At 48.2% G+C, this 19790-nt stretch overlaps 1 protein-coding gene across 9 annotated transcripts in view; it reads right to left on the reverse strand.

Moving 5' to 3' along the window:
- Window positions 1-19790, reverse strand: part of YDJC (YdjC chitooligosaccharide deacetylase homolog) — a 291953-nt gene that overhangs the window by 128625 nt on the left and 143538 nt on the right. For all 9 annotated transcript variants that reach the window (XM_069619967.1, XM_069619971.1, XM_069619966.1 and 6 more), the window contains one exon: window positions 13333-13492. In XM_069619967.1, coding sequence (XP_069476068.1) covers window positions 13333-13492 — 160 coding nt within the window. The remainder of the gene's footprint in view (window positions 1-13332; window positions 13493-19790) is intronic.

Consider the following 19790-nt stretch of genomic DNA (forward strand, 5'->3'; position numbering starts at 1 on the left):
TGTCTGTCTTCCCGGAATGAAGCCCGATTGATCTGGGTTGATTAAGGAGGGGAGCAGTGGGGAGAGTCTGGCCGCCAGGATTTTGGTGTAAATTTTAGCGTCTAGGTTAATTAGGGCTATAGGTCTGTATGAGCCCGGGAGGGAGGGATCCTTCCCTTGTTTATAAAAAACCAGAATTTTTGCCTCGTTCATAGTTGGAGTGATATTCCCACTATCTTTGAAGGTGTTTAGAAGTCTAGTGAGGAATGGGGCGAGGATGTCTACATATTTTCTATAGAATGGGGCTGTGAAACCATCCGGGCCGGGTGCTTTGTTGAGCGGGAGGCTCATTATCGCCTTCTTCACTTCACTTTCGGTTATCTGGGCCTCTAGGTCTGCTCTGGTTTCTTCTGAAATTTTTTGAAAGGGGATCGATGCCAGAAAACTGTTTTGTTCAGCTTCATTTGGGTTCTCTGTGGAGTATAGGTTCTGATAGAATTCCCTGAATGTGTTCCCTATATCCTCGGAGCTCGTTAGCGTATCCCCATGTGCATTTTTGACTTTCTTGATGGTCGTTGCGTTCCGCTTCGACGAGAGCAGTCGGGCGAGAAGTCGGTCTGCCTTGTTGGCTTTGATGTAGTATTTCTGTTTGAGGTATAGGAGAGATCTCTGGGCTCGTTTGCTTCGGAGATGTTCGAGTTGACCCTCTGTGTGTTTGAGTGTCCGTTTTAGGTCTCTTGTGGGGTTTGACAACAATTCTTCCCGGATATCCGCCAGCTTCTTTTCCAGTTCTGATTCCCACTGCCGTGTTTGTTTATCCCTGGTCGCTTTGAGGGCTATTAGATGGCCTCTGATTACAGCTTTGGACGCCTCCCATACGGTGCTCAAGGGGACCTCCCCCGTGTCATTATATTCAAAGAATTCTTCCATTTTTTCCCTTATGGATTCTCCCATCACTGGGTCGGATAGTATTTCTTGTGGGAGTGTCCACCTCCAAATTCTCCTTTCGTTCCCCGGAGTCGACAGTTCTAGCCAGATAGGTGCATGGTCCGACAGTGAAATAGGGCCCAGCTCCATGTCCTGTATTTTACCCAGGACCCCCACTGACACCCAGAAGTAGTCTATTCTAGACATTGTATTATGGACGTGTGAAAAGTAGGTGTAACCCTTGGTTTGACCTTTATGTTCCCTCCATGCATCCCACAGGGCCATTCCTTCCATCTGTTTTCTCAGACGCTGAGAGGGGGCGCTCTGGTGGAGGGGTCCGCTCGCACTACGGTCTGATTGGGGGTGCCATGCCATATTTAGATCTCCACCTATTATCAATTCTCCCTTCGCGAACCCCTCCAGCCTCCCCATCGTGTTCCTCAGAAAGCCGTCTTGGCCCGAGTTGGGGGCGTAGATGGATGCCAGTGTCAGGGGGGTATTGTGTAGTTTGATATTGGCAAAGACATACCTTCCGTCCTTGTCTGAGGTTTTGTCAATCACCTTTACTTCTATATTTCCTTTCACAGCGATCAGGACTCCCGCCTTTTTATCGGCTGCGTTGGATTGCGCAATTATCTCGTATCCTCTCAGGCGAATTTTCCCCCTATCTTGAGCTTTAATGTGGGTCTCCTGGAATAATAGTACATCCGCCTTTTCTCTTCTTAACATGATCTCCACTTTTTTCCGCTTCACCGGGGAGTTCAGGCCCCTTACATTTAATGTTACTAGTCGAATCTTCCCCATTTCAAATAGTCTGATTGTACAAGTGTAGAGTTCGAGTTGTGTTTCCCCTTCTTGCCTCCGGAAGATCTACCCCCCCCCCCCTCAAACAATAAACAATTCCCCCAACCAAAAACTTTGTTCCAACTATACACCCGAGGAGGGCGCGGGTACCTAAGGTAGCTCTGGCGTTCCGCCTGTCGCTCCCCGCCCTCTGTAGGCTCGAGGTTAACTTGTTGGGGAGTCCTAAACCCCTCATCGTTCCTTGTCCTTTATGTGGGTTGTTCCAGCTCCGAGCCGGGCCAACTAAGACTGTCGTTTGCGACTTCCATCATTGGGGGCCGTTCTATGTGGTGTCTCCAGTTATTGGGCCCCGGGTCTTTGTTCTTTCATCTTTGCATCCGCTAATTTGTTTCGATAGTCCCGCCCCTGCCTCCTCCGCGCCTTTTTCTTTTCTGTCGGACCATTTCCCATCCCCCCGGCCTGTTGTGTGGTTCCCCCATTTTCCTGTCTTTTCTGGCCGAGGGTTCCCCTGGCTGGATGTTCAATATGGATAGCCCCTCTTCCATGGTGGTCACCCTCCTTTGTTTCCCTTCCCAGTCGAACAACAGACCGAAAGGGAATGTCCAATTATATTTTACCTCTCTTGCGACCAGTTCCCTCGTGAGAGGGGCCATCTCTCTTCTCTTTAGGAGTGTAGCGGCTGATAAGTCCTGAAACAGCTGAATGTCTGCCCCATTCATCCTAATTTGATCCAACTGCCGTGCTCTACGTAGAATAAGCTCTTTTTGTGGGTAGGAGGACAAAGCCGCCAGGACGTCCCGGGGTCTCTCTCCCGGTGCCCCCGTGCGTCTCGGGCCTACTCGATGTATGCGATCGATCCCCACTGTCTCCGGGTCCTGAGCTTCGATGATGTCCCCGAAGACCTCCTGAACAGCCTTCTTTAGGTCCCCGTCCAGGACCGATTCTGGCATATTTTTGATGCGAATATTCGATCTGCGGGACCTATTCTCGAGGTCTTCGCACTGTATTTGTAGATTATGGGTCAGGCGCACCAGGTGTTCTTGTGTTTCGGCGCGATGAAGGGCCTCTTCCTCTACGTTTTGCACTATCTTTTCTAGGGTGTCCGTCCTTTCCTCCAGGTTGACAATGTCATGTTGCACTCCTTGAATTGCCTGTTGCATATCCTGTTTAATAGCTGCAAACTGGTCTTGGACCGTTGACATTAATTTTTCTTGTAGTTCTTTAAACCAGGAGTGCATATCGTCTTTTGTCGGAGGTTGGGAGCCGGGGGCCAAGTCCCTCGTCTCGGTCGAGTTTGCGGCCTGTTGAGAAGAGTCCTCCTGTATCCTGCTCCTGGTCGACACTGGGGTGTCCCCTGCCCACATTTGTATCAGGTTGGAGTCTTGTTTGGGGGGCTGCTGTGTCTGTAGGGATCCCCCCCCCCTGCCCTTCGCTTTAGACATGTCTTCCTTTAGATGTTCTTGTATTGGAGTCCCCCCGGACGAGGCCGTCCTCTCCCTGTTTCTTTGGTCGATGAGATGCCTCTTGTTAGGTGGGCCTTGGCGCGTCCTGCTGATTCCGTGTCCCTTCTTGAGTTATCTATTGTTGTGGGGGGTAGCTTCGGGGGGCTACTAGAGGGGAAGGGGGGAGTTTAGTCCTCTTGGCTGTGGCGCCTGTTGTAAAAGCCCCACGTGTGTTGCAGAGTTGGGGCTCCAGTTAGCGCAGCCCTCGGAGATTGCGCCGCTCTCTGTTTACCCTGGGTGGGTCTGTCTGTGGTGCTCCGGTTTGTGGCCTCCTCCACTTATCCCTCAGCTGTGGGGTGGGGGGGGGCCTTCGTGTAGCTTCGCCACCAGTGGGGCAGGCCCTCCAAATTCACGGAGTCCAGGGGGGGCGCGGGGTGCACCAGGGGGGGGCGCCTCACCTTGTGGTCCACCGGACTGGGGACCGCCGCTGGAGTCCGACGTCCCGGGGCGGTGTGGGAGATCTGCGCAAGGCTCCGTCCCGCTCTTCCTGCGGTGATCGCTGCTGCCGAGGGTCGCCGAGCCCGTTCTTCGGAGCCGCCGGATGTCTGTCCGACCCCCGGGCGCCTCGACACTGGGGCTCCGTTCCGAGGGGCCTCCCCGATCCTCGCCTCCCTCTCCGACGGCCTCCGCCTCGCGTCCTCTGGGGGAGCCTGTGATGGTGATTCTCGGCGGTGCGCGGGCCGCTCCCTGTCCCGATGGGGGAGGGGGATCACCGTTCCTCGGCGCGGGCGGGGGCCGACGTGACCTCTCCCCGCGGCCCGTGGCAGGAGTCGTACCCAGAGCTGAATGTGCGGTACGGCCGCCCTCCGGTTCGCAGCTTCTAAGGTGCTGATGAGTGGCCCGGCGGGAGCGAGACTTACTCGCGTCTTCTCGCTCCGGCGGCCATCTTGGCATGACAAGTTACCACCTTTGAGGGACATAAATATCAAAGTCAATGGACTAGATGAGTCTGCAGGGAGCCAGGACAGCCAAAGTCAATTGGAACACAGTCTATGAAGCTGAAGCACTTCTTAGATAGTACAAGTCTTGCACAAAGTTAGAGAGTTTTGTAAAAATCACTTGTAGGTTGAAAAGCAGAGTTAGAACCAACTCTACAAAGTAAGCCAATGTACCACTCAACTAAGAAATGCACATCTGAAAAGACACTGAGGTAAGTACCCAAAGTCTAAACAGTATTTCTGTTTTGAAAAAGAGTGGTCCAGCTGGATTTTGTCCTGTTGCAGTGGTGCAGACCCTGGGTTCCTGAGCCTCAGTCATGGGGACAACAGGGAGGACGTCTGGAGGGCTGTTGCGGCAGAAATTTGGAGATCGTTGGCAGCTACTGGCTCTTTTTGGATCACCAGCACTTTGTGGTTTCATCGCTGGGTAAACACCACCACTGTGGATTTCGGATACCCTTTGGGCTTCCTTCACTCCTTGGGTCGTGCACTCTGGTGAAGAGACTTGAGCTCGGGTCGTCTTACTTCCAGAGGGGCCTTAGGAGACTCCTGGAGCTTCTGGCCAGATTTCATACGTTGCACTCGACTACGGATTTCTCGACTCCTGGCACTCGGTTCTTGCAGCAGCGAAGTACAGCCAGTCAGGGAAGGTGGTCTAGTGGAGTTAGTCTTGGGGTTAGTTGGTCCTATTAACTCAAGGGAAGAATTCGTCCCTTCCTGAGCTTCTCTTGTCGATTAGAAAAAGGAGTTTCAGCACAGCAGCAGGGCTTCACCAGGCTATTGAAAGGTCCAGGAGGATGCAGCCAACTTCATTCACGGTTTATTTGTGGGTGTTTCTACCGGTGATTGACTCGGGCACTAGTCCCAATACTCGCCTTTTGAGCAGGTTTCTCCAATTCATGCACAGCCTAGGCTGTCAATCACACAGCGGCATGGCTGCCCTGAAATGACAGCCAGCCAGTCAGTCGGGACTGGTTGCGTTCAAGCATTCCTAGAGACAAAGGACAGGGGAGTTTCATGAACCGCACTCACACCCTGCCTTTCCAGACACAGTGGAGCCAGAGATGGGCTTCCAGGCTGAAGCCTGCCAAAGGCAAAACGAAGAAAGGGCTCAGACCTGTCTCAACACGCAGAATAAAACCGAAGAAAGACCACACAAACAGAGAATGGGCAAAAAGGAAGACCAGGGCCGTTTTGACAAAATGGTCACCCATGAGTGCTATACTGCAGCGGAGATTCAGCTTGTGGTAGAAAAGCACAATGGTAGACAAATTAAACCACTGTCACCAGCCATTTAACGTAGTGAGGGCAACATAACAAATATTACATGATGAGAGTGTAAGATATGGGGCTACTAGGTAACCCCCCAGAACTCCACATAAGATGGTGTGTGCTGGACCTACGAAGAGAAAAGGTAAGTAAAGTCAATTTCACTTCACTGTTCTTGGAAACGGGAGTTCACACAAGAAAGGCATTTAAACCTTCAGAGAAATCTAAAGGAGTTCTCTGTGACACTGCACTGAAGGTGCTGTCTGTCACCATACAAAATGTAGATGCCTATGGAGTTTATCAGACTCCAAAAACATAGGAAACACAGAGTCCAAATCAGGTCAAAACACCTGAGGCAGTGCGAAAAAAGGCTCACTCTCTCCAGGGTGAGAATTAAGTACTAAAGTCCAACAAAAGAGCTGGGGATCTCTAAGGTTGAAGGGAATTAGCACAGAAATTAGAATCCTCCCCAACAACCACATCGGCACTTGTGTAATCATCTTGAATCATTCCAGAGGCAAGAAGGTATTGAACGAGGACAGGAACAGAAAGATGCCAGGCTCACGTGCTTGTTCTTCTGCACCGTGAACACCATGGCGGAATATCCTGTCCTCTTCGGGATGCTAGGGCCTCCTCCAGTAGCTGGATGTCCAGCAGCTTCTGAACCTTGGAAACTGAAGAGTGTTTTCAGTGGAGGCAGAGGAAGGCAATACCCCACCCCAGCTACTACAATGACTCACAAGTCCAAGGAAAGAGCCCTCCACCACATGGAATAAGAATCCCCACACCCACCAGAAAAGAAAGAGGGTGAAAAAGCCAGTGGTTTGGACTTTGGTTTGGAGGAAGAGGGAAAATGCCCTTGTAGGAAGTCCCAAGGAGAAGGGGCGGGTGGGTGCCTTATTGCTTTTGCCTATGCTGTGAGGGAGAGATGAGGGTTGGGACCGCCAGCTTGCTTAGCCCACCTCCCCTTATGACCATAGAAGCCCCTACATATGCAAGATCTACCAAACAAGGCTCTTTGGTCCCAGTGAAAAGGTCTTTTCTTTCTAAAACAAATAAAAGAGATTTAGAAATACCACAGAGCGAAATCCAACTGTCATGCCCCTGCCACACACGAGCAGGGGTCGACAGATACGGCCGAGCCAGGGAAGATGAATGTGACAGGCTTGAGACTAAGTGTTTCTTTGTGTTTATGATGAGGGGGAATGTTTGTAGTGCAGAGGGGCGGGGGAGAAGGTAAGTGTTTGTGTGTGGGTCAAGGAGGACCATTTGAGGCGTTTGAGGGGGCAGGTAAGCGAGTAAGTGTGCGTGTCTGTGTGCACCTTTGAGGGGAGGGTGGGTTTGTGTATGAAGGTTTATGGCATGAAAGCAAAAGCAGGTTTGGGGGTGGTGGAAACCCTGATCTAAAGGGTGAGGTTGGGCGGGGGAATCACTTTCAAGGGAGGTTGGCCTACAACACCCTCATCCCCCAAAACTGTATATTTTTGAATATTGAAGGCTGCACAAATTCATCCAGCAAAGACCTGCCTTTTTGGTGTGCTGCGTTCCAGATTTGAAAATATCACATACGACCGGCTCTTTGGCATGAGTAAAAAGGCATTTGTGCTCGTTTTGCCATCAACACAAAGGAATTGGCAGTTTGGGTCCTTGACGTATTTTGAAGTTGACCTGTAAAAGTAAGAAAAAAAAAAATTCTGTGCTTGTGCTCACAAAGGGAGATCCATGGAGATCCAAGGACCTCAGAGACACATTTGATTGCATGTACATGAGCCTGCCTCCTCTCATCCGCTCCTACAGCCAAACCCCTGGCTAATAAATAGGTGTGAGCACAAAAGAGATGGGTAGCCCCCATCACTGACAAGGGGGGAAAGAACTGGCACAAAATGCATGTCAAGCTGAACTCCACAACAAATAAATGAATATTAAACAGACTTCAAATGAACAGCTGGAGGAAAGCAAAATCAGAGCAAAACTAGAAACATATATTCAATATAACAAATTTCATTAATATCGGTGAATAAAAACCTTAAATCTGCAAATTCAACCCATAATTCATGTCGGGCTTTCATGATTGAGATAGAGCACAGATGGATAAAGTGTGTATGTACACCTCATGTGGACCCGAAATCTGGCCAACACTAGGTAACAGGAACCGAAGGGACAGAACTTCCTCCAAGTGAAGGGGGAATCACGTGGGGGAAGGCTGCCGCTCCCAATTCCGCCACAAGTTAAACTTCACAAACAGTTAAGGATAATATACAGTCAATTGTTCATGATCTCAGGCATAGCTAAACAGCATAAAGACTAAATATCATGTAAGAGTGGGGTGCAATTAGTCAACTACAAATTCTAGGGACAACAATGGTAAATGTGCAAGGTGTCAACCCAATAGAACTTTTTTGAAGATGGTAGTTTCGATGAAGTGATGCATATAACTGGGAACCAGCTGATGCCCGTCTTCTTCAGGACAAAGCCCTCTGATATATTCAGGGCCATAGAACTCATATAGAGCGTGGCCAATTCCACTCATTTGCGGCTCATTTCTAACGAACATCATTTTTAAATTTAGTAACACTAACTCGCAGCACGTTCCTGGCAGAAATTCAGTAAAATATATGGCGGTAGGGAGAACAATAAACACCATGTTCTCAACCTGTGTGTGGGACTTAGTCATGCTTCTAATGTCGAATCAAAACCACAGCGAACAGACCTAAATAAATTAGTCTGGGGAGACAAAACAAGGACAAGGGGTGAACTGGGGCAAAGCCCTCGAATTCAAATTGTGAGACAGTCAGCCAATCCACTAGCGGCGCGAGCCTAAAATAACCTGATTGAGGGCAATAAATGCAGTCTGAGGCTCACCTGTCTGAGTGGGCCGAGCAGCTCTCAATCTTTCAAAGAGGCAGTGTAATCCATAATGAACTTTATGGATGGAGAATTGTGCATTTCAAATTCAATTTCAAGGGACGCAACAAACGCCAGCACGTCGCGCCATTTATACAGGCTGCAGAAAGACAAAGTAAAGAATCCCAAAGAATGTGAATTAGGGAAAGACAGCCGTGATAAATGCAGTGAATGTTGACAATGTACGCTGGAGAGGTCCTGCACTCTTCTCATAACGCTGTGGGAATAAGAGCGTTTCTGCCGCAAACAATTTCAAAGAGAATGTAATGCGCAACATATGCACCCATCCTAAATGTTAGTCCGGAAACTTTAGTCCGGTAGGAAAACATGAGCAGACATGCCACTCCCCATACACATGAATGTTCCACTGTGCTGCGGGAATCGGAACAAAATGGATCCGGCATATCACTAAGAATGAAAAAACAGCATCCCTTGCCGTGATCTCAGCCAAGTAGTCAAAAAGGAAATAGAACTACGCTACTTAAAACTAACCGGCCCTGATTTTTCCCCGACCGTGGACACCGCTAGCTAAAAATCGGGGCCGACATGGTTTTCCTCAGATGTCCTTCCTCTTGTCCCCACCACGGCTGAGGCTCAGGAACAGCGAGATCTGCAGAAACTAGCTGCATCTTTTTGCTTCACATTAAGGTACTGTACCATCCAGTTGAGAGATCCTAACTCTTGCGGTGAAAGTTCGTGAAACTTTCCCAACTTGCGGACTTGTGACCCAGCAGAAAATTCTTTTTTGTCTAAACTACTTCTGAGAACTTTTACAAAGACTTCTCCATTTGTTACCAGAACTAATCGGTCTTTGGCCTGGCCTATTGAATTGAACAGACCCTCCTGGTAGACTGAACCTTTGCATTGCCTAGCAGAAGTGTTTTCTAATCCATTGTACAAACGTATGTCTTTCTATTGCCATAGAAAGTAATAGAAGTGCCATTTGGCTCCTTCTTCAGGGGAACGTAAACTGTCCCTACAACTTAGTTTGTTACAGTAGTGTACTGGTGTTTCATATTAAGTTGATTTCTAGTAGTGAATGTTTCCTAAATGATTGTGTAAATAAATGTATAAGTATTTTTTACCAAGAAACCTTGAGTGTAAGTGACTACTTGTACCACTGTGATTGTGATACTTCTGTGTAACTTCAACTACTGCTCACATTCCCTCTTGGGATAAGCCTGGCTGCTCAGCTCGCTACCAAAAAGTGTGTGCTACCGACTTTTACCAAAGGTTGGTTTTTGCTTACAGCTGAAGTCTTAATTGAGTGTGGTGTTCGTGGTGTTCCCAGAGGGAACTGCATGCAATTCTGCCTAACCGTGGAGCGTCTCACACATGGCCTCTGACTAGAATGGGAGAACAATGACCCAACGTTGCTGAGGCAACCGAAATGCTATATCCATGCTGGATGCAAAAACCTAAAACGGACTAGGACGTAATGGTCAAAGAAGAGCGAGCCACAAAACCTGAGCATATCCGCTATTTTTGATAAAAGCCATTTGTGAAGGAGGACGCCATGGTTCGCGAGAAGCCAGACAATGCTGCCAAGCACTGGCTCTTGCCGTGAGTCAATGTAGCAAGAAAGGGTTGGGACAAAACACTCCATAAAGCCAAACGGCTTATATAGATTAAACAAATAGGCAATATGCCAATCAATTGAAAAAAACTGTTAAAGCACCATAGGTCATAAGAAAACAGTGAGGGAAAAGGCGGGTGACAATACAATGCAAAGAGGTGTGATGTATTTACGCGAAGAATCACATCAGAAGCATGACAGCCATTCTTCCTGAAGATTGAGTACCATGTGGTAACTCTTTATACTATAAATCCACCATTGTGCGAGCTGCGATAACCTGTTAGCAGTGGAATAGGAATCTACGCCTTTAACAAATTCAAGCACTCACCATCCTAGTTCCTCGGAACTATGATTATTTTCAATGCAGTGGGAGACCAAAGGTAATGTATGGTTTTTGGTCCTAATCTTGGACTTGTGTTCCGCGATTCTGGACTTACCAGCCTAGATGTTTTATCTATTCATGATTTAGAGCATGGATAAATGATGACAAATCACATTCTTAGAATTGCAGGTCGTATGATCTTTAAGAGTCCAAAGTCTCTTATTGATGGTGACTGTGCTGCATGCTGTAGTGGGCTCAAATTGGCAACAATAGCCACATGGAAAGTGTCCACAAATCTTTTTCGAGCCCCAGAGGCCGGGAATGGTTTTAGGCCCGGCCCTTGTTTACCTCGTGCTCTATCAGCTTGAGATAACAAGTTTTTAAGTTTTTTGCCTTTTTTTAAAGCATAAATGGGAGGTTCCAAGGTGGAATTATTCAATTGCAACAATGGCCAGTGTTTACCAATGGCTTTTCTGATGGCATGATGGTTTGTGCTGAAAGTCATAGCACATATAAGCCGTGAATCGGGTACATTGTCCTTGGGATTCTTAGTCAGTAAAATTTACGTTGTTGGTTCCTGGCCCTCTTTCGGGAGGAAGTGGGGTGGATACCCTCTGTTGCGTAATCTACTCTGTATTAGGTCAGCTTGAAGAGAAAATCCTCCATGTCAGTGCAGTTCCATCTGGCTCTCCGGAATTGGCCATAAGGAATACTAACACGTAAAGACTGGACGAAAACTATCAAAGTGGAAAATGATGTTCCCGTCGTTTACCTTGCGATAAAGGTCTACGGCAATGTACCCCTCTTTAGCTTTGACTAGGAGATCTAGAAAAAGGTATTGACTGGTTATTGGCTGCCATAGTGAACCGTAAAAGGACATTCAAGGCATTAATCCATGTCAGAAATTCCTCATGGTTGCCTTTGGCTTTATCCCAAAAGATGATGAATATCGTCTATGTACCTTTTGTAGAATATGATGGATTACTTAAAGGGGTTGGAATCATCCAAGATGAACGTTTTTCCGAAGGACCACATGTACAGAGTTGCATAGTCCGGGGTAAAAGCCGCACACATGGCAGTGCCCTTAATTTGTAAGAAAAAAAAGATTCCTTAAAACAAAATTGTTCTTAGTTAGTGCCATTTCCAGGAGTTCGATGAGGAATTCACTGGGAATCAATTGTGGATCACACCTTGAATCTAAGAATGCTTTCATAATGGGATGGCACACCAACTGCGGGATGTTAGAATACAAAGATTCAACGTCCAGTGTAATAAGCAAGTTGGTAGCAGAATTGAATGGTAGACCTTCCAGATGTAAAATAGCATCCGTGCTATCAGCTAAATAAGTAGCCTTAGAGGCTGCCAATGGTTTGAGGAAAAAGTCCAAAAACTGGCCGATGGGCTCCAAAATAGATCCGCAGAGAGAAACAATGGGCCTGCCTGGCGGGTTACGGCTGTCCTTGTGCACCTTGGGGAGAATATATATGAGTGGGGTCCTTCTACCCTTGATGGTGAGGGACAGGAATTCGTTCTCACTTATTATGCCAATGTCACGGGCCTGTGTGGCTAATGCCAGAATTTCATTCCCGATACTGTCTGTGGGATCACCCCTAAGTTTAAGGTAAAAGGAAGAATTGTCTAGCTGTCTCATCACCTCTTTATCATAGTAGACCGAATCACAGACTACTACGCCTTCACCCTTATTGGCTTGTTTAATGATTATGGAACTATTTTCCTTTAGATTAGCGACAGTCCCATTCTTTCTTGGAAAAGTTGCAGGACCTTTTATGTTTAGATTCCATAGAAGATGAATAGATGGAATTAAAGTCCCTCAAGAGTGCCCGTTCAAAGGTGACCATCTCGTTCGAGATCATAGGTGTGATCGTCGCCGATTGCTAGAGGTCCTCGCTGACCTGTCTTGCCTCTCTGAGCCCCGAGTTGAATGTCTCCTCCTTGTCCTGGCAGGCATTTCTGGAATTTGGCTAGTTCCCGCCGCAGACTTTTGAATAGCCGTAGGCTAGGGCGACTGGTCTACCAGAGCTGCAAGTCAGAGTTTTGGTAGTCCTCACACCCACTCGAGGAGCTTGTCCTGCTTCCCCGAAACCAACTAGTCATGGACTTAGATTGGAGTGTAGTCGGAACTACCACTGAGAAGGGCTCAGCAAGGAAGGCCAGGAAAGAGAGCAAATACCTAAAAATCAAATATTAACAAATGAAATACATAGTACTCTTTAGCACAGGAACCAGTTACCTAGTCTTCCAGGTCTCGTTCACAGGTACCCGACAAAGCTGCTTTAAAGTTTAAGTATACACAAAGTCACTTAAACGGTTGGGAAAAAATACATATACCCACTAAAGGGAGTGGACATGGAATACTGTACATTTCAAGGAATGAGCAGCAGTCTCGCAGAGTGACTGGAAGCCCCCTGTTTGTGTAACCAAAGCATCTCAGAATGAAAGGAAAAGCAAGGAAGCTGCATTTCGTCTACCCACTTTACTAAGTTTGGTGGAGTCACACCCCTCCACTTGATGAGCGGTCCAGTGAACGCCAATAACCCAGTTTATGAAAATGCCACATTTTTGACGAACTGTAAATGGTTTAGTTTGACACCGGGTTGAGGTGGGGCAGTTAGAATGCACACACAAATATATGCTGCAGATCAGCCGGCTCAGCGATTTTAACATTCAGGTTTACCTGCAGGAACACCAGTTCCTATTTCTTGCAGGACAGCAATTCCTATTTCGTAAACAGAACTTTCTGGATGGAAAGCAGAGCAAAGACAGACACTTTGTATTAATTTCTAAAAATGATCAGAGAGCAGCCAAACATTTGTAGAAATGTCCAGTACTTGGCAGCCTGAGGTGACTGCGCCAGAGGAATGCCCAGCTATCAGGATAAGAAACATGCATGGAGATTCCCCTTTAGCAGTTGGATGGTCATCATGACCATGGTCTCGGGAGGATAGCTCAGGGGCAACGTGCTCACCGTGGAAGCTAGACGACACGGAGCAACACAGGTTCGATCCTCGGGTCCACGCTTAGAAACCTCTGGGTATTGGGTATTAAGCACGTTATAAATAACATATATCATAACAGGAATTTCAGTCCTACCTCTGACATCTCAAGACGTCCCTCTGCCAAAGCTTTCCTGATGCCCATCTTGCCGTGGAAGAACCCGTCTTCATTCAGCAGAGAGGATTTCCTCTGGAGAGCTTCACACACTGGGGACCCCTCCGACAGATTGGCATGGAGTCCGATTGGGATGTCATGTCTTCAATAAAAAAAGAAAAATGAAACATGGGTGTAAACAATGATGGAGAACAGAGGTGCCTCTACATAGGAGAATTATTTTATTAAATTACTTCTACCACGTGGTGAAGAGTAAGAATAGGAACTTAAGCCATGGACAGGAGGACATTACATCATGTTTAACAATGGGAGACTGAGGCCAATATGTTCATGGAGTAGTAAAAGGGCAGAATGCAGGGGAAATGGGAAGGGCAGTTAGTTTGGATAGATGGGTAGAGGGCGTTAGAGGGTTCCATCCATTGCTAAAAGGTTGTTGATAGAAGGTTGAGATGGAGCCTTGTTTTGACAATATGGATTTAAATAAGTCAATGTAATGGGTTTAGTAGGAAAAAGGCACAGGTGGAGCAGGCGACTGATCATTTGTGATGAGCCGAGGAGCAAAGAAGAAGAGTACAGCGAGATGCCTTCAGTCCGGTAATGTGAAGCAAGACTGATACCTTTATAAAACTATGGATGTTATGTTATTTTGCATTTATATTGCGCCTTATATACCATTGGTATGGTCTGAAGGCGCTGGTAGGTTGAACGCCCTTGGGAACCGAAGTTCAGATCAGTAGAGGGAGTAGGGAGAGTCAAAGGTGCGTGTTGGCACCAGGTATGTGTGCAGCTTGTGCGTGTAATAGCTGCTTCTTAGCGATAGGTGTGGTGATTGAGGGGTCAGGAATATGTTTTCGTTCTGGCAGGATTTATCCAGACCGGATGTGGCTGCGTTAGGCCTGAGGAGTACGCCTGGCTGGGGGTGTGAAACCAGCAGTGTTTACATAGAGTGATGTGGAGTATGTGGCGGTTGGTGGTATGGAACAGTTATACCGAATGGTGTCATAGTATCTCTGTGTTCTAGTTGAGTGGTGGTGTAAAGGAGGGAGTATGCATATGGTGGGTTATGTGGTCATTCGAACGTTTTCTGCATTCCAAACTATACTATGTACTTCACAACATCCGTTCTATGCACTCCTATCCACTCCATGCACCCAGTCTGTTCCCTACATTCCGGTCCGCTCCACGCACTCATGCTTTCCGATTCCAGTCCTTCCCGCGCGCTCCAGTCGGCCCCGCGTGCACGAGTCTGAACCACGCATGCTCTACGTCATCATCCGTTCTACGCAACTCGTCTGCTCTACGCAGAATATCCGTTTGTTCCAGGCACTCCTTTGCTCCTGGCACGGCACTCCTTCGCTCCAGGCACTTCATCGCATTATGCCCTTACACGCACTACGCGTTCATCCCCTCTGTGCGCCCATCCCCTTTAGGCACTCGTCCCTTCTATGTACCCTTATTTTCATATGCAGTCATTCGCTTATTTGCACTTGTCTGTTTTATATTTCTGCCGGCCTTACCCACTGGTCTGTTCTATGCAGTCCTTCATTCTACACATTCTTCCGGTCAGCTCATTCATCCCGCTCCGCTCATCAATCTGTTCCTCGCACTTTGCATGCATTCGGCATTCATCCGTTCTACCTGCTTATCCGTTCTATGCACTCACCCGGTCTGCGTAACTCATCCGCTCTAGGCATTTGTCGATTTTGACCCATCGCGTGTACTACACCTTCATCTGCTCTATGCATTCACCCACCCTACGCAATCATCTGCTCCCTGCACTCGCCCGTTCCCTGAACTCATCAGCTCCCAGCGCACATACGCTCTCCACCCTCATCCGATCTCCGCACTCACCCGCCCCCCGCATTCATCAGCTCTATGCATCTAACCATCCGTTCCCTGTGCTCATCTGCTCCCCGTGCTCATCCGCTCCCTGTGCTCATCCGCTCCCCGTGCTATTCTGCTCCCCGCGCTCATCAGCTTTATGCACTCATCACTTTCCACGCATTTAACAGCAATATCCTGTTCTACATATTCATCTCTACACTCATCCACTCTATACACTCATCCTGTTTGCACATTCATCTTCTCAGCGTTCTACACATTCTTCCGCAGTCACTCAGTCTACACACTCATCTGCTCTACGCACTTCTGCATTCTACGCACATCTCTGTACTTACGCACTTATTTCCTCTACACATTCATCCATTCTGCACATCCAGCCGCTCTACACACTCATCCGTTCGACATATTCGTCCGTTCTATACACTCCTCATATCTACACACGAATCTGATTTACACACTCATCTGCTCACCGCATTCATTCGTTTCACATGTTTCATCGGTTCTAACGATTCCATTCACTCCATTCATTCATCATGCATTATATCCGTTTCATTGATTTAAATCTGTTTTTGTACGATTTATTCTTATTATTCATTTTACTGCTTTGCTCTACTTTACTCGTTCTATTCCGTTTGTCTTTTCAGTTTATATTAGTGGTTATTAGATGTCAATTTCTCACATCTGGTCGTTTGTTAGATTGGTGTCATTGAGGTGCTTTTATTCTGTTTGGGTCATTTCGCGTATGGGTCGGTTCTAGGGGAAGAGCCAGGATTTCAGCAGTTTGCGGAAAGACATTAGATCCTCAGTAAGGCGGATGTGGGGTGGGAGTGCGTTCCACAGTGTGGGGGGCCAAGGCTGAGAATGATGATCCACCTAACCTGAGTTTGTCTTAGGGATGACTAGGAGGCCGGCTGAGCTTGATCTTAGAGTGTGTTGAGGGTGATAGGGTTTTAGCTTGTTTTGAAGATATTGAGGTCCGGTTTTATGCACTGCTCGATGGGAGATGCATAAGGTTTTGAAAGTCACCCTTCGGGCCACTGGAAGCCAGTCCAGAGTCTTAAAGGCCGGGGAGATGTGGTCTCTTGGGCCGAGCGCAAGTAGCAGTTTGGCTGCGGCGTTTTGTGCCCTTTGAAGTTTATTCAGTTGGTATGCGTGGAGCCCGAGGTAGAGTCGAGTCTTGATATAACAATTGATTGAACCGCGGAGAGTCTGCTGGGAAAGGAGAGATAGGGAAAGATGCGCCTAAGGGTTTTAAGGTGGTAGTGGCATGACTGAGACGTTGTTGACTTGGCGCGAGAGTGATGGGTCGGAGTCAAGCGTGCATCCAAGGTTTTTTACTGCGTTAGAGGGGGTCGGTGAGTTGCCCATGGCAGATGGCCAGGGTAGTGGGTGTGGAAGAAGTTCATGATTTCAGTTTTGGAGGGGTTTAACAAGAGGTGGCTTTGGGTCATCGAGAGCTCTATGCCAAGGAGGCAGGAGGTGAGGTCAGGTCGGGGGTCGGGAGTTGGGTTTTGAGTTCAGGAGTTTTAGAATTAGTTGAGTGTCATCAGCGTAGTTGTAACACAGGATGTTGTGTGGGCGAATTATTGGTGGGATGGTGATCAAGTAGAGATTGAACAGGAGGGCAGATAGGCATGCACCTTGTGGGACTCCCGTGTCCACTGGTCGAGCTTGGGAGGAATAGGTGGAGAGCATTGTTATTTGGTACCTATCTTTGAGGAATGAAGCTATCCATCTAAGAACGGTTCCACAAATTCCTAGGGAGTGGAGGCGGTCAAGGAGGATTGAGTGATTGATCATGTCGAAGGCGGCGGATAGGTCAAGAAGGATTAATGCGACACATCCCGCAGAGTCAGCTGTTATTTGAAGGTCATCCCAGATTGAGGTTGGGTGGTTTCGGTTCCATGACGGGCTCTGAAACCCGATTGTGCAGGGTCTAGGAGATTGTTGGCCTCGACAAAGGCATTTAGTTGGGAGTAGGCGGTTTGGTCAATGAGTTTGGCAAGGAACCTCGTGTTTGAGATGGGGCAGTAGTTTTTGGGCTCAAGGGGGTCGAGAGAAGGTTTTTTTAATAGAGGTTTGACATGAACCGTTTTGAATGCATCGGGAAAGATACCCGAGGAAAGGGAGTCATTTGAGGGCTGTGGCCAGGCAAGGGTGTAGGGGAGAACCGGATGGTTTGCGGGCAGATAGAAGTTTGAGAAATTAGTCTGGTGATATTGGACTAAAGGATTTGAACGTTGGTTGCGTAGTGGTCGCATGTGGTGGGTTGGCCGGGATGGGAGGAGGGTTGCCTGGTGGATGTAGGAGAGCCAGTTTGGTGGTTAGAGCATTTGTTCTTTCCAGAGCCGTTGTGTAAAAGTGGAGCGAGAGTGAGTCGCACAGTGATTGAGAGGGGGTCGGGACGGTCGTAGTGCATGCTGGTTTGGTGAATTCGGATATGATTTAGTGAAGTTCTTTGCTGGGGTTTTTGCAGTTTAGGATTCGGCAGTTGCAGTGGGCTTTTTTTGCTTTCTGGATTTCGGCCTTGTACTGATGAAGGTGTCGGGCCAAGTTGGTACCGTTCTCCTGAGATTTGTCTTTCTGCCATTTGCGTTCTAGGTATTTATATAGTTGTTTAGTGGTTTTAAGCTCAGGTGTGAACCATCTATGGAACAAGCAACGGCGGGCTGATGGTTTACAAGAGGGTGTGAGCAGCATTAGTGAGGAGTTGAGCCATGAGTCAAAGGCGTCGGGGGTTAGTTGTTTATTGAGTTGGCCGGTGGATGGTGGAGATTGGAGGAGTGCGTTGGCTAGGTCAGGAACGATTGTTAGTTTTTTCCAGCATTTGCGTAGCTTCGGAGGTTCGGATTCACGTACGGGAAGGGGGTCGGGTGAGAGAATGGCGAAGGAAACAATGAAATGATCGGACCAGATGATAGGGGTGGGGGGGTTTAGATGTATCTGGTTGTGGGAGCTAAAGATGGCATGAAGAGTGTGTCCTTTATAGTTAGTCGGGCCGTTTATGTGGGGTTGGAGGTTAATTGCGTCTAGACCATCAACCAGAGAGTGTGTCATAGGGTTGGTGGGGATTTCGAGCCATATGTTGAAGTCTCCAAGAAGGGTGAGGTTGGGATGGTTTAGTTGAAGGGTGGCAATAGAGTCGCAGAGGTTGTTTGAGAATTGTCTATCACAGCCAGGGGGTCTGTAGATCATTAGGAAGCTGTGTGAGACCGACGGGGAAAGGGATAGTTTAACGAGGAGTGATTCGCAGGCAGGAATGTAGGGTTGGTTGTCAGTGATTGAGGCGTGGAGGTGAGACTTGAAGACAAATGCTATTCCTCCACCTCTAGAGGGACGGTTAAGTGGGATGAGGGAGTAGTCAGGGGGAAGGCTTCATTGGCGATCGGAGCAAAGTCGTCAGAGAACCAAGTTTCGGTGATGAAAACCAGATCTGGTTTGTCAGAGGCGAGGAGGTCAAAGATGCAGTGTCTGTTTTCTGCTACAGATCGGGCATTAAATAGGATGCAGTTCACTTCGGTAGGTGAGGTTGGTGTCGGTGTTGGAGCGCAAGGGGAATGGGGGGGGGGAAGAGGGTGGAAACTGGAGTAGGGAAGAGAGAGGGGAAGGGTGGTTGATGATTGATGGAAAAAGTGAGCGAGCAGAAAGGTTGGCGGGTTTCGGGTGGGAGTAGGTGGGTGCGTGTGTTAAGATGATAGGGTTTGGACCGGGAAGTTTGAAGGTGGGGTGCGGGCGGTTAGGGGTTTCAGTTGTAGTTGGTGAGAAATCGAGGGAGAGGGGTTTCAGGAAAGGTGAAGCGAGGGGGGAAGGTGGTGAATGGGGGAAGAGGTGGTGGGTCGAGACAGGGGTGGCTAAGAGTGCTGAGAGATTGAGGGGGACCAGGTACGTTTCCTTTTTAGTGACTTCGTTGTGATTGGCGTGGGAGAGAGGGTTGGGGGGTCAGAGGGGGAGAGGGCTGAGGCTTCTATTCTTGCTAGTGCTAGGAGTGCTGTTTTTAGGGAGGGGAAAGGGTGTGGTCGGGAGAGGAAGATGGTGGGGGTTTGTGGTAAAGGTGGAGGGGGGATGGTTGAAGGGCGGGGTGTGCCTGGAATGACCGTGAGGGGAGCGGGCATGATCAATGTCGGCTGGTGGGTGATGTGGTTCGGGTGAGCAGTGGTCTTGGGGTGGTTGGCTCGCCATCATGCCGCCTCTCGCTTGTTGTTTGGATAGAGAAGGGTATGGGATGGGAGGGAGGGTGGGATGATTTGGGAAGGCGGGGCGGGCGGCGAGGCGGACAGGAGAGTGGAGGTGGTCCATGGTGGTTGTTTCCAGCAAACCCTGGTGGAGCGGGTGCACTCATGGTTAGCACGGGCTATTGGGGTAGTTTCAGGTGAAGCTTACACTTTATTGGACTTTATAAGCTCGACTATCACTGGGTGAGATTGGTCTTGGTTTCAGTGAATTCTGATTAGGAGGCCTATTTAGTTGGAACTATAGCACAGTTACGCTGATTGGTAGGCTCTCTTCTAGTAAGCTGGAATACAGGTAAGCTATTAGGGAGAAATTGAATGTAGTAACACCCCAGGTATGGTTTTAGGTCGACTTTTAAGTGCAGTTTA

This window comes from Ambystoma mexicanum, chromosome 10 (genome assembly GCF_040938575.1).
Source record: "Ambystoma mexicanum isolate Mex_15411 chromosome 10, UKY_AmexF1_1, whole genome shotgun sequence".
NCBI lineage: Eukaryota > Metazoa > Chordata > Amphibia > Caudata > Ambystomatidae > Ambystoma > Ambystoma mexicanum.